This window comes from Chlorocebus sabaeus, chromosome 21 (assembly GCF_047675955.1).
Source record: "Chlorocebus sabaeus isolate Y175 chromosome 21, mChlSab1.0.hap1, whole genome shotgun sequence".
NCBI classification, from domain to species: domain Eukaryota; kingdom Metazoa; phylum Chordata; class Mammalia; order Primates; family Cercopithecidae; genus Chlorocebus; species Chlorocebus sabaeus.
Window position 1 is genome coordinate 37,016,595 of NC_132924.1, and position 13,480 is coordinate 37,030,074.

A 13,480-nucleotide genomic window follows, 5' to 3' on the forward strand; every position below is an offset into this window, starting at 1 on the left:
GACTTCTTTGTTCCTCTCCACACCCACAGATGACAGACTGTCAGCTGCATTCCACACTCTGGAGATCACGAGAAACTGAACTCTTAAAACACTTCTGGAAAGTTGCTGAACTGTCTGTATTCTGCAATTCTGGAATAATCACAGCAAATATATTTGGATGAGATTTAGAAATATTACTTTGATGAAAACTACATGGAATGCCTTAAGAAAATAAATATATTTATTCATGGTTGGGAGTGGGCCCATTTAAGATGCAGGAAGGCAGAACCCTGGCCCACATGCTCCGGTTGAGAGCACAGCATAGCAGCTGTGCAAGGTAATGGAATGTTCTCAAGAAGCTGTTGATGCAAATGTAAACTAAACTGACCGATTCAACAGCTCTTTCCTGGGGAGAGGAAAGTCTACTTCAGTAATTTGATAATATGAAAAAACTAAAGGTCCAGAAGTGACAATGTGAGAAGTAGGACAGAGGCACAACAGAATACTTCCCTAGTGTCATCTGACATTGCTCTAAAACCTACACCCTGGCCCTACCATCGAGTTCAGCTGTGTTTTCCACCGCATCTGTACACAAGCCCACATCACCATCTAAATCACCTCCTCTCTGTTCCTACTTCAGATGAATCACATTCCTGGCACATCTTGGCCCAGTGGTCCCTGGTGCCCTGTGTAGTGAGTTGAATCATCAAAAAACATGTTCACTTCCTACTTAATTAAACTAAAAAGTTACTGCACAGCAAAAGAAATAATAAACAGTGAACAGACAACCTGCAAAATGGGAGAAAATATTTGCAAACTATGCATCCAACAGGAAACTAATATCCAAAATATACAGGAAACTCAAACAGCTCAACCAAAACAACAAAAAACAAATAATCTCATTAAAAAACAAGCAAAGGACATGAGTAGACATTTTTCAAAAGAAGACATACAAGTGGCCAAAAGGTATATGAAAAAATGTTCAACATAATTAATCATCAGGGAAATGCAAATCAAAACCACAATGAGATACCATCTTGTATCAGTCAAATGACTATTAATACAAAGACAAAGAACAACATGGTGGTGAAGATGCAGAAGAAAGGGAATTCTTTCACATTGTCAATGGGAATGTAAATTAGTACAGCCTCATCGGAAGACAGTATGGAAATTTCTCAAAGAACTGAAAGAAGAACTACCATATGATCTACTGGGTATCTAACCAAAGGAAAAGAAATAAATATATCTAAAAGTTACCTGCACTCATGTTTTTATTGCAGCAGTATTTACAATATCAGAGATATAAAATTAACCTGTTTCCATCAACGATTGAATGGATAAATGGATAAGGAAAATATGATATGTACACACAGTGGAATACTGTTGAGCCATCAAAAAGAGTGAAATCATGTATTTTGCAGCAACACGGATGGAACTGGACCAGGTCATTATCTTAAGTGAAGTAAGCCAGGTACAGAAAGACAAATATGACATGTTCTCATAAGTGCATGCTAAACAATGTGTTTGGGCAGACATAGAGAGTGGAATGATCTAGACAACGGAGACCCAGAGGGTGAGGGTGGGGGAGGGAGGAGGAGGATGAGAAATTAGGTAATGAATACAATGTACATGGTGATGGATACCCTAAAAACCCTGTCTTGACCCCTATGCAAACTGTGTATGTAAGAAAATTGCACATGTACCCTATAGATATGTACATTGTTTTAAAAGAACAAGATGTGTCCACATCCTAATGCTGGAACCTATGAATGTTACCACATTTGGAAAAAGGATCTTTACAGATGTAATTAATTTAAAGATTTGAGATGAGGAGGGCATCTCAGATTATCCAGGTGGGCCCTAAATTCACTGACAGATGTCCTTATAAGAAACACGTTGGGGAGAAGACAGACATAGAGGAAAAGGTGATTTGATGGTGGAGGCAGAGATTGGAGTGATGCAGCTACAAGCCAAGGTATGCCACGGAATGCTGGCAGCCCCCAGAAACTGGGAGAGGCAAGGAATGAATGAATCCCCCTGAGATCCTCCAGAGGGAGCATGGACCTGCCAACACTTTGATTTTGGACCTCTGGCCTCCAGAACTGCTAGAAAATAAATACCTGTTTATTTAAGCCACCAAAGTTTGTGACTGCTCATCAAGTTGGCCTCAAGAATCTAAGACACCCTGCTGCTTACTGTGTGTCAATTTTTCTGGGAGTCCCAGCTCAAGTAGATCTAGGCCTTGGAGATTATGTCTGTCTGAGCTCCTGCAGCAGGTTTGTGTGAATCTCCCATTTGACATTGACAAATTTTCAACATTGTGGTATCCCTTTTATTAACATTTGTAATGTAAGTTAGATTCTTGAGAGCCAGCACTTGATTTTACATCTTTGTATCTCTAGTTCCTGATAATGAGCTTTGGACCTTTGAGCAGGGACCACCCTATTAAAGAGAAGCTCCATTACAAACTGGACTATAACATACTTAGCACTAAAGTCATTCCTTCTTTGATTTGTAAAGTTCTCTGAGATCTTAGCATTGTCTCTAGGTTCTCATTATGAGAACCAGTTGTTGTGTAGCACTGTGAAAATAATACACTTCTGATTAGGATCAAGATAAAGAACAGTTTATTGTGCTAAACTTCTGCCACTTACTCCTGTGATTCTAAGTCATGTGTGTGTTGATTAGTCAGAATGTATCACTACTTTGATTGCAAATTTCAGTTAGCTCTGAAAAAATAGTTTTGAGCACTCTGTAAGAGAGAACACTGTTCTCAGCTGGTGCTGTCCAGCAAAGCAGTGGGTCTCCTTGAAGAGTCATGAATGCCCTGTAAGTTGGCATACAAAAGTATTATATCTGAGTGTAGAGTCTGTGATTCTCTTCTGTGCTCGAACACCAAAGGGCAGGGCTCTGTGACATGTCACTGAAAGTTTTTTTTAATTAAAAGATAATAAAGGTAAAATATTAAAACAGTCCTGGGTGATATAAAAAGGAAAAATGTCTCGCCTCTGGCCCCAGTCCCATTCACATAGGAGCCTGTTTTGGAGTTTTTCTCCCCTCCACACATGGTATGTGCTCATGAGTTGGAGTCAAAAGACCTGGGTCCTGGTCCTCAGAAGCCCCTCACTCATTTTTGTGGCCCCAAACAAATCACTCAGCGTAGATTTCTCATCTCTAAATGAAAGAGCTGGGTAAATGACTTCCTCATTCTTTGTCACATGCTGAGACTTAAATATTCCATGATGGTACAGGAAAGCCAATCATTATGGTATACTTTGAAGGGAAGAGAAAAGCCCAGAAGAGACCCTTGAGTCACTTGGGTGGACAGAGCTATCTTGTCTTTATTGACTAAGCCGCAAGCATATGGAGGGCAGAAACATGCCCCTGGAACAAAAGATAGACTCGTTCCGCAAGGGGAGAGAGTAGTGGGGGTGAGAGGCAGGACTGGTAGGGGAGGGTCAGTAGGTGGCCCTGGATGGACTCAGCTGAGTGCTAGTGTGCTTCTAGGTGATCTTGTCCAAAGTGGACACTCAGCTGCGAGGTTCCGCGTGGGATCTCCAGACTCAGTCTGCAAATGGGTTCTGCCTCTTAATAGTTTGTGATCTTGCACAAACTAATTTGGAGTTTCAATTTTCTCATCTGTGAAACGAGGATAATAATAGTTTCATTATAGAATCACCACAAGGTACATCATATTAAGAAAATAGTAGTTGTCACTTTTATAACTATAATCACTACCACAATAGCAACTATAAAAACCCCATCACCACCCCAGTGGGCTGCATGGCCAGAGAGGAATGACATTTATGGGCTGGGTGTTTTCATCTTTAATAGTGCAAGAGACCCTGCTTACCGAACAGAGCATTAGGAGGAGAGAAAAATGCATAGAAGATGCTGTTTGTAGCTTTAAGGGGCTTCATACAATTAGGGGAATATTTAACAAATATTAATGATTTCCAAATATATCTGAGGGGCCTAAAAACATGCCAAAGTAATTGTAGCCATAAATGCTGAGTGAGTGATCAGCGTGGAAAAAGTCATACATGCACTGAAGTGTTTTTATTAATGCTGTTTTAACTATAAATCCATCTGTGGTCAATACAGTTGGAACGCGTTTTTCTCTTTGGAAACTCAGGATGGGAATGACCTCAGGTGGAGCCACCGACAGAACTGGCAGCCCACAGGGTTTTGTCTCCCTGTTGTCAGTACCAGCTGCTGGCAAGGACTGCTTTTCCTTCGCTTTCTCAAGGGTTCACCACAAAGACTGTGTGAATATTCTCCCATTATCCAAGTAATGAAGGCACCAGTGTTTTTGGTCTGTGGCTAGCCAGGTTATAAGACTCGAAACATTCTGGGGCCTGAATCATCTGGATATTCATTTCCCTAGCCCTGGCATGAGATTGGAGAGCTACATCTCTGTGTGAAGGGAAAGAAGGGACGGTGACAGTGGCGGGTAGTGACTGCTACTCCCATGTAGCCATCAGAACCCAAGTGGGAGCTTCATTGCTCAGTCTCCTGCTTTCTTTAATCTTCTCACTTAGATCCCAAAGTCAGGAATTGTACCCGAGATTATAGGGCTAACGCAAATGCTGCTGTTTAGTCCGACATGAGTTTATGATAGAAGATTTAGAAAGGATCTCATAGCTCACTTGTTCTAAACTCCCTGCCAGTCTTGGAATCTTCTCTGTGGTGCCTCTGCCAGGTGGCCACAGCCTCTGACGGAACACTCCAGAGACTTTCATAGAGCAGCCATAGCGTTTTTGTTATTTTTCATAGCACTCATTAGATAGTAAGACAACCCATCCTTTTAGGCAGAGCTGGAATCCAGGGCTTTGTAGTTCCCACCCATTAGTCCTGGTTTTGCCCTCAGAGTCTTATCAAGTCAAATCCCAATTTTTCAAGACAGCCTGGTGTCCTGGAATGTGGCTACTCAAGTTGGGCTTATGGTCCAGCAGCAGTGATAGCCTCAACTGTGCAAGTGCAGAATCTCAGGCCTCCCCCAGACCTACTGAATTTAAATCTGCATTTTAAACAAGATCTCCGAGTGATTGACATGCAGATTACAGTTTGAGAAGCACTGAGTGAGAGCTCATACACTACCTTTCTCCCAACTAATTTTTTCTTTTCTTAAAAATTGCCATTGCTATCAGACCTGCTGGTGCTAAACAAATAAACAAACAACCATAGCTGAGAAACATCTAACAAGAAACAACAACTCCAGCTCTCAGTGATTGAAATGTGAGTACAGTTTTGGTCTAGCATCAGTTAAAGCTGTCATTCTATTAATTGAAAATCTATTGACAAGTATTGTCAGTGTTCATAAAACAATCATAAAAGGTAATACTGATGATCGTTAGCCTTTCTTAACAGGCTGTAGAAGATCCTGAATGCCTTTAAAATCATTAAAGACAGATTAAATTATATGATTTAAGGCTGGGTATTACCTTGTGATTTTTAAAAAACTGATAAACAGATTAAACAAGTAATCAGGACACCCATTTTCCAACCATGCCTGAGAGAGGCAACCACAAAACTTTCTTCCCCAACACTCTTCAGCTGCAAGAAGAATAAAAGTTTAAATTGTTTTCTATTTCTGACATCACTGCAAGGGTAGTGACTGAGGATTCAGCATTTGAAAGGTGCCTGTGGAAACAGCTGTGCTGGAGGGAAGTGCTTTCAATTCGTGCACTCAGCAATATGGAAATTAACTTGGCCAGCACATGAGCATGAATAAACGCTTAGCTGCCTTTGCAATCACAAAGCAGCTTTCTATCTTTGGCACTTTTCAGACATTCAGTAAAACAGACTAAATTTAGTGCCAGATGACAGCGCCAGACTGTCTTCAGTGAAACTCAAGCAAAAACCTTAAGAGGCCACATCCCCCAACCCCTCCCATGTTTCTCTCTCCATCTGGTCTTCATGGTGACCTTTAAGCTTGACACCCCACAGGACGAGACATCAGTGCAGCCGTGTTGGGCTAAGTCAGCAGGGCCTTGATTTCCCCAAGGGCCCAAGTCTACCCTGTGCTGTGTCTCAGGATATGCAGCTCAAGATGTGTGCCCTACTCTTGGGTCACCAGGAGACACTCCTAATTCCTGGTTCCTTTAGCCAAAAGAAATCAACATCCCTCTTGTTTTCTGTCCTGAGTGCCAACTCACTCTAATCCAGCACACATTATTAAAGTCCCATGTCCTGAAGGTTCTCGGGGATTCTTTTGATACCCCCCTTGCTTTGCAGACTCATTCAGTAAATATTTATTTCGGCCCCTATTTCCCAGGTAGTAGTATTGTAATAAATAAGACACAGTCCCTGTCCTCACTGAACCCATGTTCTAGCTAGGGAGGCTGATAGTGCAAGGTGACTGTCATCCAGGGAGGAGGTTTGGGCCTAAATGAGAATTTACCAGGCTAAGAGGTAGATGGGGCAGGCTTTCCAGATATGAAAAAAATGAATGGCAAAGACTCGGCAGCCTTAAAATGCACAGGCTAATTTCCCTTCCCTGTTTGGTGGGACTACAGAATAGGGAAAATCGTAGCTCTGAGCAGGGTTGAAGACCTAACTTGCCTCCATCCATACTGCACTGTTTCTTAACTCCTTCCAATTGTCTCAAGGTCTCGACCCTCCACTGTTCTTCTGCCCAATGGGATTTACTCCTTTTTCTTCATCAGAATTTTCATACTTAAACTACAGTAAAAATGCAGTATGCTATAATACGTGACAGAATGATTAAAAATGTAAGTTCTGCAGTCAGGTGGCTTCATCACTTGGTTATAACATCAGGGAAGTTATCTAATTCTCTCTCCCTCAGTTTCCACATGCAAAAAAATAATAATAAATCTAATCTCAAAGGTTGTGCAAGAATTAAACATGATCATGTAAGTATGGTGTTTAGCACATTATCTGAAATATAGAAGATGCTTAATAAGTGTTAGCTATTGTAATTGCTCTATTCTTTCAACTTATTTATTAATATCTACTATGCACTATTTTAAGTAGTGAACAAGACAGAAAAGGTTCCTACTTTCGTGGAGCTAGAAAGTGTTCTCCAATTATTTTATATTATTATTGCTTATATTGTTATGTTTATGTATTATTTCAGCCGACCCCACTGTGTATTTAAATGGCATGCTGTGCAGAATTGTGGATACAGCTTAATATTTCTTTGTAAGCCAGCTACTCAGTGCCATTTACTTGGTTTGAGAACTTACTTTCTCAGTTTGAGACCCCAACAATGAATAAACCTGGAGAAATATTTTAGTTCCTACTAAATATATACTTAGTACTTTACTAGGATTCTAAGCAGGTTGAAAAGATGGTCACTGCGATAGTGTGGGAAGAAAAGACGAAAGCACTGGAGATATAAATGGAAGGGAAGAAAAAAAAAACCTTACAAGTTAATTAATTGCTAAATTATTTGGTAATGGGCAGTAATAATAATGTGATTTACAGGAATATGTGACTGATGTGGTTTGGATAATTTAGGAATTTCATGGAAGGAGATAGAAACCAAACTAAAATCCTGAAGAGTTCGTTTGGTTGGTAAAGATCAAGAGAAGATTCTGGGAGGCCAAAATATAAGTAAATCACCAAAGTGGAAATAAAGACAACCATTTTGTCATACTCATTTTTATACTGCATGAAGGACAGGACACAACGAGGCCTCAGAAGTGGTTGTTGACTTTAGTACAAGTGAGGAATTAATGGAATGGATGAGAGCCGAGGTTAGGATGGTGGCTGGGGAATCGAGAGGAAGAAAGTAGAAAATACTCATTTTGAAGATGGAACCAACAGGACTTACTTACAAGAAAATGTTAAAGCCTTTACAATTTTCAAAGTGATTTCACATATGCTGTGTCCTGGCCTAGTATTCTTTCTTACAGCGGCACACAGAATTTGCACCAAGTTCATTAGTGGTTCTTACCCTGTCATCCACGTAACCAATGTCCTCTTATTATGACCAGTATTTTAATGATTGCTTTACTCTCCTATAAATTTGTGTGTGTGTATATATATAATTTATATATGTAAATATATATAATGTATATAATTTTTGTATATTAAAAATTACATATATATATATACACTTTTTTTAAGAGACAGGGTCTCACTCTTTCACCCGGGCTGGAGTGCAGTAGTGTGCTCATAGCTCTCTGTAGCCTTACACTCTGGGCTCAAGCGTTCGTCCTGCTTCAGCCTCCCAAAGTCCTGGGATTACAGGCATGAGCCACTATGTCCAGCTGAAATTCATTATTAATGTAACCTACTCGAATACATAATTTTGAAAATGTCAGCATCATGCTTTACTGTAATATAAAGGAAAATTCAACGAATGTGGTTAATGTTAAAACATACATTTCAATATGTAAAAACCCAGGCATGACCACACCAGAAGACATAATGAAGTGATCAGATATACCTATACATAGAAAGGGAGCACTGCAAATGGAGAGGACACAGGTATGCTGTATTAATAACTCAAATAGCATGGCCTTCAGCAACGTCATTCTCTAAAATAGTGGGAGACACTTGGTAAAGTTCCAACAAGAACAAAATACAGTCTTCCCTCAGTTACTCAGCACTTACATCCCAAGAGTGCATAAAAACCATGCAAAAATACTTTGATGTATGTGTGAAACAGAGTTCGGCCCCATGCTCAAGTGATTTTAAGTCATTTCACCTACAGAAATGACTAATGGCACTTTGGGAAGTCTTTGGGGTGTGGGACAGTGTTTTCATTGTGCAAGACCAAGGCATTGTGGGACATCTAACATTCCTGGCTCCCAGCCATTCCATGCCAGAGGCATCTCCTTATCATTGTCACAACCAAAAGTGGTTCCAGGATTCCACAGTGGTCCTGAGGGAGCACTCGCAACCTCACTGAGGATCACTAGGCTAGATGTTGGCCTCATGACTCATGGACGGTGACAGGGGAGTTGGCGGTGGGGTGGGGGTGGGGCAGATTTGGATGTCGACTCCAGAAAAGGAGTTGGTTGCATTGCTTTTTTAGCCAAGGAGAGTCTTCACTTTCTTAAATATTTCAAATCTGGCTTTTCCAACTGGGTAACAGTTTCAAGTTCTGACCCTAGGTGGAAGATAAAATGAAGAAAACACAATATTTTGTAGGGAAAAAAAATCAACTCCTATTTTTGTTTGTTTATTTATGTTCAGGGCCAACAGATGTGCTTTAATTCCCTGCCCTCCTTGGTGGCTCACTGATAGGAATGCACTCTGTCTTAGGAGGAGGAACAATCCAGTTCTAACAGGAATTTTTGAAATAGTTCTCAGATTTAATTCTTGTTTCCCTTTAAACTTACAGGTATGATCTTATCTCCTTTTTTTTTTTCAGTTTTGTAAAGGATGCAATATCGTCCGATTCCTCTTGGTATTTGCATTGTGCACAATCGAATGTTTTGAGCAGATGTGCATGATTGTTCAGTATTAGTGCTCTGCAGGTTGCTTCTGCCTGGGAGTCTTAAAATAAACAAATCAAAAGGACTTGATCCACTTAGAGTACTTCCAGAGGATTTTAAGTCTTGGATTTTTATTTAACAATGACAACAACCCCCACACCCCCTTCTTTAACAAATGTGGATGCATTGTATCTCATTTGTAAATAGTCATTTGGCTCAAAGATACTGGGCATACTTCAAACGCATACTAATTTATGACATTCCAAGAAGATAAATCTGTTTGCAGACTTATTCCAAGACTAAGTTTATTCATTTGCCAATCAGATGCGTACTATTCACAGGACAGCAGGTTAGGCATTGTAGGGAAATCAGAAATACTCTGGACCCTTTATGTCCTCAAGGAGCCTACTGTCCAGCAGGGATGATAAAACCTCATGTACATATTATCATAAGTAAGTGGTGAACCTCCGGAAAAGTAAGATGGAGTCCTTATGGAGTCTCTAGGGATTAAATGGTATTTTCCACTGGAGGGGGTGAAATTTGAGGTGGAAGTTTTAACTTGACAACCTTAAAGGTTCATTAACATTTAGACGGGTAAAGTGTGTTAAATTTTGAGGAATGGCTTTCTGAGCTAAAATAAATTCAAGTAAGATATTTTTTTGGTGCTTTTAAGTAATAGGAAATCTGACTTCCCATCACTTATTTGTATGCATTTATTGTCTGAGTGTAATTAAGTGACTTGGAATAATTGGTAATAATTGCTATGAAGAAATCTCATTCAACATTGCTACCTTCCTTAAAAAAAAAATCATCTAATTTAAAAGCTGGATCTTTTTTCGAAGCTTTGCTTTTTTCCATTGAAGAAGTCTCTTTCACAACTCCAGATCTTGGGAATACCACTGTGATATTTTAAAACTCTGAAATGTACCTTTAATTGGATTCACAGTAAAGTGCCATCAGATAGAAGACAGACCCGTCACGATCATGATGTAAAGAGTTCCGTTGCTAACGTAGGAAAGGGTTCTCATTACCAGGTGGGTCCCATGTATTGAACTTGAGGACAACACAGAAACTGAGCCTGAGCCACTCAGGACCCTGTGTGGTTTCTGTGCCCTTCCTATTAGACCACTTATGTCCCAGTACTTGAATCTAACTGCCTCCTGGTGCTGGTTCAGACTCACTGTCCATCTCCCAGTGCCCTTGGCTTCTGTCTGTAGCACCTGCTTGTGGGCTGGAGATTTGACTCAGAGCAAGTTAGTCCAGGTGAAATCTTGGCTGAAGTGTCATGCTTGTCAAAACTTAATTACTCTGTGTTGGAAATATTTTCTGTTGGATCTGGCTGGCAGTTACTAAGTATATGTATAAATGTATAAATTTGTCAAGGCATACTATTTAATTCATGCACATCATGTAAATTATATCCCAGTAAAAAATTTTTAAATAATAATAAAAATAAACTCTCCCGGTCACTGAGCTATTGCCACTTTTGGTTTATCTTCAGGTGATTAGCAATGATGTATGTATTCATTTTTAAGTATTTAAAAGTAAATTTTCAGAACTTTTAGTGTTTTTCTTTTTTATTTCTTTTAAAAGTCTTTTTCAATTAGTTGAAATAACCTAAATAGCCAATAGTGGAAGATTAGTTGTAAAAACTGTTGGTAATAATTGGCCAAAGAAAGAGAAGTTTTTGAAACAAAAAAAAGATGGAAAAAACAAATTTCTGGGAAAAAAGAGTGAAAGTTCTTGTTGCAAAAATATACTTTTAATGCATCCAGATTTCCAGTGCATTTAAATACCTAGAATTTGCGGATGCTGATTTTCAACAAAATAATTATTTCAACCAAGTTGTCATATTTACTGATTTGCATTGTCTCATACTTTTCAGCCAATTCTTAAGCCAACTTTCTTCCCCCAACAACACACCACACACACACACACACTCTCTTTTGGTTAAAATTCAGACCGAAGTCTAGTGCTGAGCAAACAGTAATTGCATGGTAATGTCAAAGTGAACAAAAATAGAACTTACAGGAAAATCTTTACATTTAGCTGTGCCTATTAAGGTTCAAACACCGAAAGAAACAGTCTCTTCTCAAAAAAGAGCTTTAAAAAAACTGAAATTCGATGCCACTAAATTATAGAATTAAATCTATGAAGCCCAGGGACTGTATGGAAATTAAATTTGGATTTCTTCTCCCCAACAAACCCAGCCAGCCTCCCCATCTTGAATAAATTTACTGATAGGATGCAGTGCTTTTTACCATTATTATTTTTCAAAAAGATAGACATTTAACATCAACTCTTTTGTTGGAACAGGACAGCTGGGAAGTGGTGGAAGGCCTGAGAGGGGAGATGAATTACACCCAGGAGCCACCAGTTCAGAAAGGATTTTTGCTAAAAAAGAGGAAATGGCCCTTAAAAGGCTGGCACAAGGTAAGGTTGTTGTTGGCCTCCCCTTTATTTGCATTCACACTGCCCCACTCAGCACCTGGTTCTTAGGCACTCATATTTAATTTCTAGTTGTAATTTGAGACCAAGAAAAGGGCACCTAAATTGAATGTCTTAATTAATAATACTTTCTTCCCCACAGAGATTCTTCTATCTGGACAAAGGAATCTTGAAATATGCCAAGAGCCAAACCGATGTAAGTCTTTTCGTGGGCCCAGTGTGGTATTGGAGAATCCTAAAGGGGTAACCATCAGCTCAGAGATGAGAGTGCGTATAGTTGAGGATAGCTCTTCTCAGAACTGGAAATCATAGAGGGGAATCACTTCTGTCTGAGCTCTGGGTTCCAGGCAGGCTCAGTTCCTCCACCAGGTCCAGGTGCAGGGGCTCCCCCAACACTCTCAGGGCATGCAAAGGTCTGTTCTGGTCTTAAGGTTGTGCTAAGGAGTTCCCCGGGTGGGAGAATACATCCTCTCAGCTAGATAACAGGAACAAAACATAGGGCGTCCCTCTCTCTTGTACTGTGACCAAGGGGTTCGGGGAGAAGGCCCTGGGTGAAGAAGTTCCTTTTCAAATTAATCCCAGGCAGTTGGTGTGTGAGGGCTCTGAATGACCATTTGTTCTGCCCCTTGAAGGAGTCCTGCTCTTCTCCCTTCTTCCTCTCCTGTCCTCTCAGCTTCCTGCTCTCACTTCTTTTATTAATACATCACTTCTAAATGAATGTAGACACCAGAAACTGATTCAGCGGGAGGCAGTGCAGTTGACAGGTGAATTCACTGCTATGGGAGTCAACCCACAGTGTTTACTCTTTTGCTTCCTCACATCCTGACTGTGTAAACTGCTTGTTACTTAACCCCTCTGTACCCCAGTTTCTTCATCTGTAAAATGGGGAGAGTACTTCCTGCCTCAGAGATTCAGGAAGACAGTGCATGTCCAGCACGTAACTCAGCACTGGCTCATGCTAAGTGCTTGAGGAGTCGCAGTGGTCGTGATTTTACTGTCAGTGGGTGTGGAAGGGTGTGTCAGGGTTGTGACTACTGCTTTTAACACCATGGTTCCCAAGTGACCCTCTTGGTGCTTCTGCAGATAGAGAGAGAGAAGCTGCATGGCTGCATTGACGTGGGGCTCTCAGTGATGTCTGTAAAGAAGTCATCAAAATGCATAGACCTTGACACCGAGGAGCACATCTACCATCTGAAGGTGAGGCTGCTTCCCACTGTGCAGAGTTGACTTATGTTGGGGAAGGATTGTCAGTTATTATACTGTTGGTGATGCCTTTTGGGTATTCAGCCAACATGTAGAAGACCTTCATTACCAAAGTGTTTCTCATGGACAGTGTTGGTGTTTGAATGGGATGTCATTGTGCAGGACTGTCAGCACTGCTTGAAGGTTTAGCCTCCTGGTCACCTCATCCCCTAGATACCACAGCCTGCCCCCAGTGATTGTGACAACAGTCAACAATGAAAAATGTTGTTTCCAAACCATCTCCACTCAGGCAGTAACATCTTTAGTGAAGAACCATTTACTATAGGTTAAAATGTGTTCCTGAAATACATATAACATTTAGGCCATGGAGCCCTGTTTTATCACTTTGGCTAATTTTATAGGAATCCCACTAAAATTCTAATATTGTAGTGAAATGTCAG

At 40.3% G+C, this 13,480-nt stretch overlaps 1 protein-coding gene across 5 annotated transcripts in view; it reads left to right on the forward strand.

The window, feature by feature from the left end:
* The window catches only part of OSBPL3 (oxysterol binding protein like 3), a 183,698-nt gene that overhangs the window by 96,758 nt on the left and 73,460 nt on the right, over nucleotides 1-13,480 (forward strand). For all 5 annotated transcript variants that reach the window (XM_007981848.3, XM_073009041.1, XM_073009042.1 and 2 more), the window contains 3 exons: nucleotides 11,706-11,822; nucleotides 11,980-12,033; nucleotides 12,921-13,034. In XM_007981848.3, coding sequence (XP_007980039.2) covers nucleotides 11,706-11,822; nucleotides 11,980-12,033; nucleotides 12,921-13,034 — 285 coding nt within the window. The remainder of the gene's footprint in view (nucleotides 1-11,705; nucleotides 11,823-11,979; nucleotides 12,034-12,920; nucleotides 13,035-13,480) is intronic.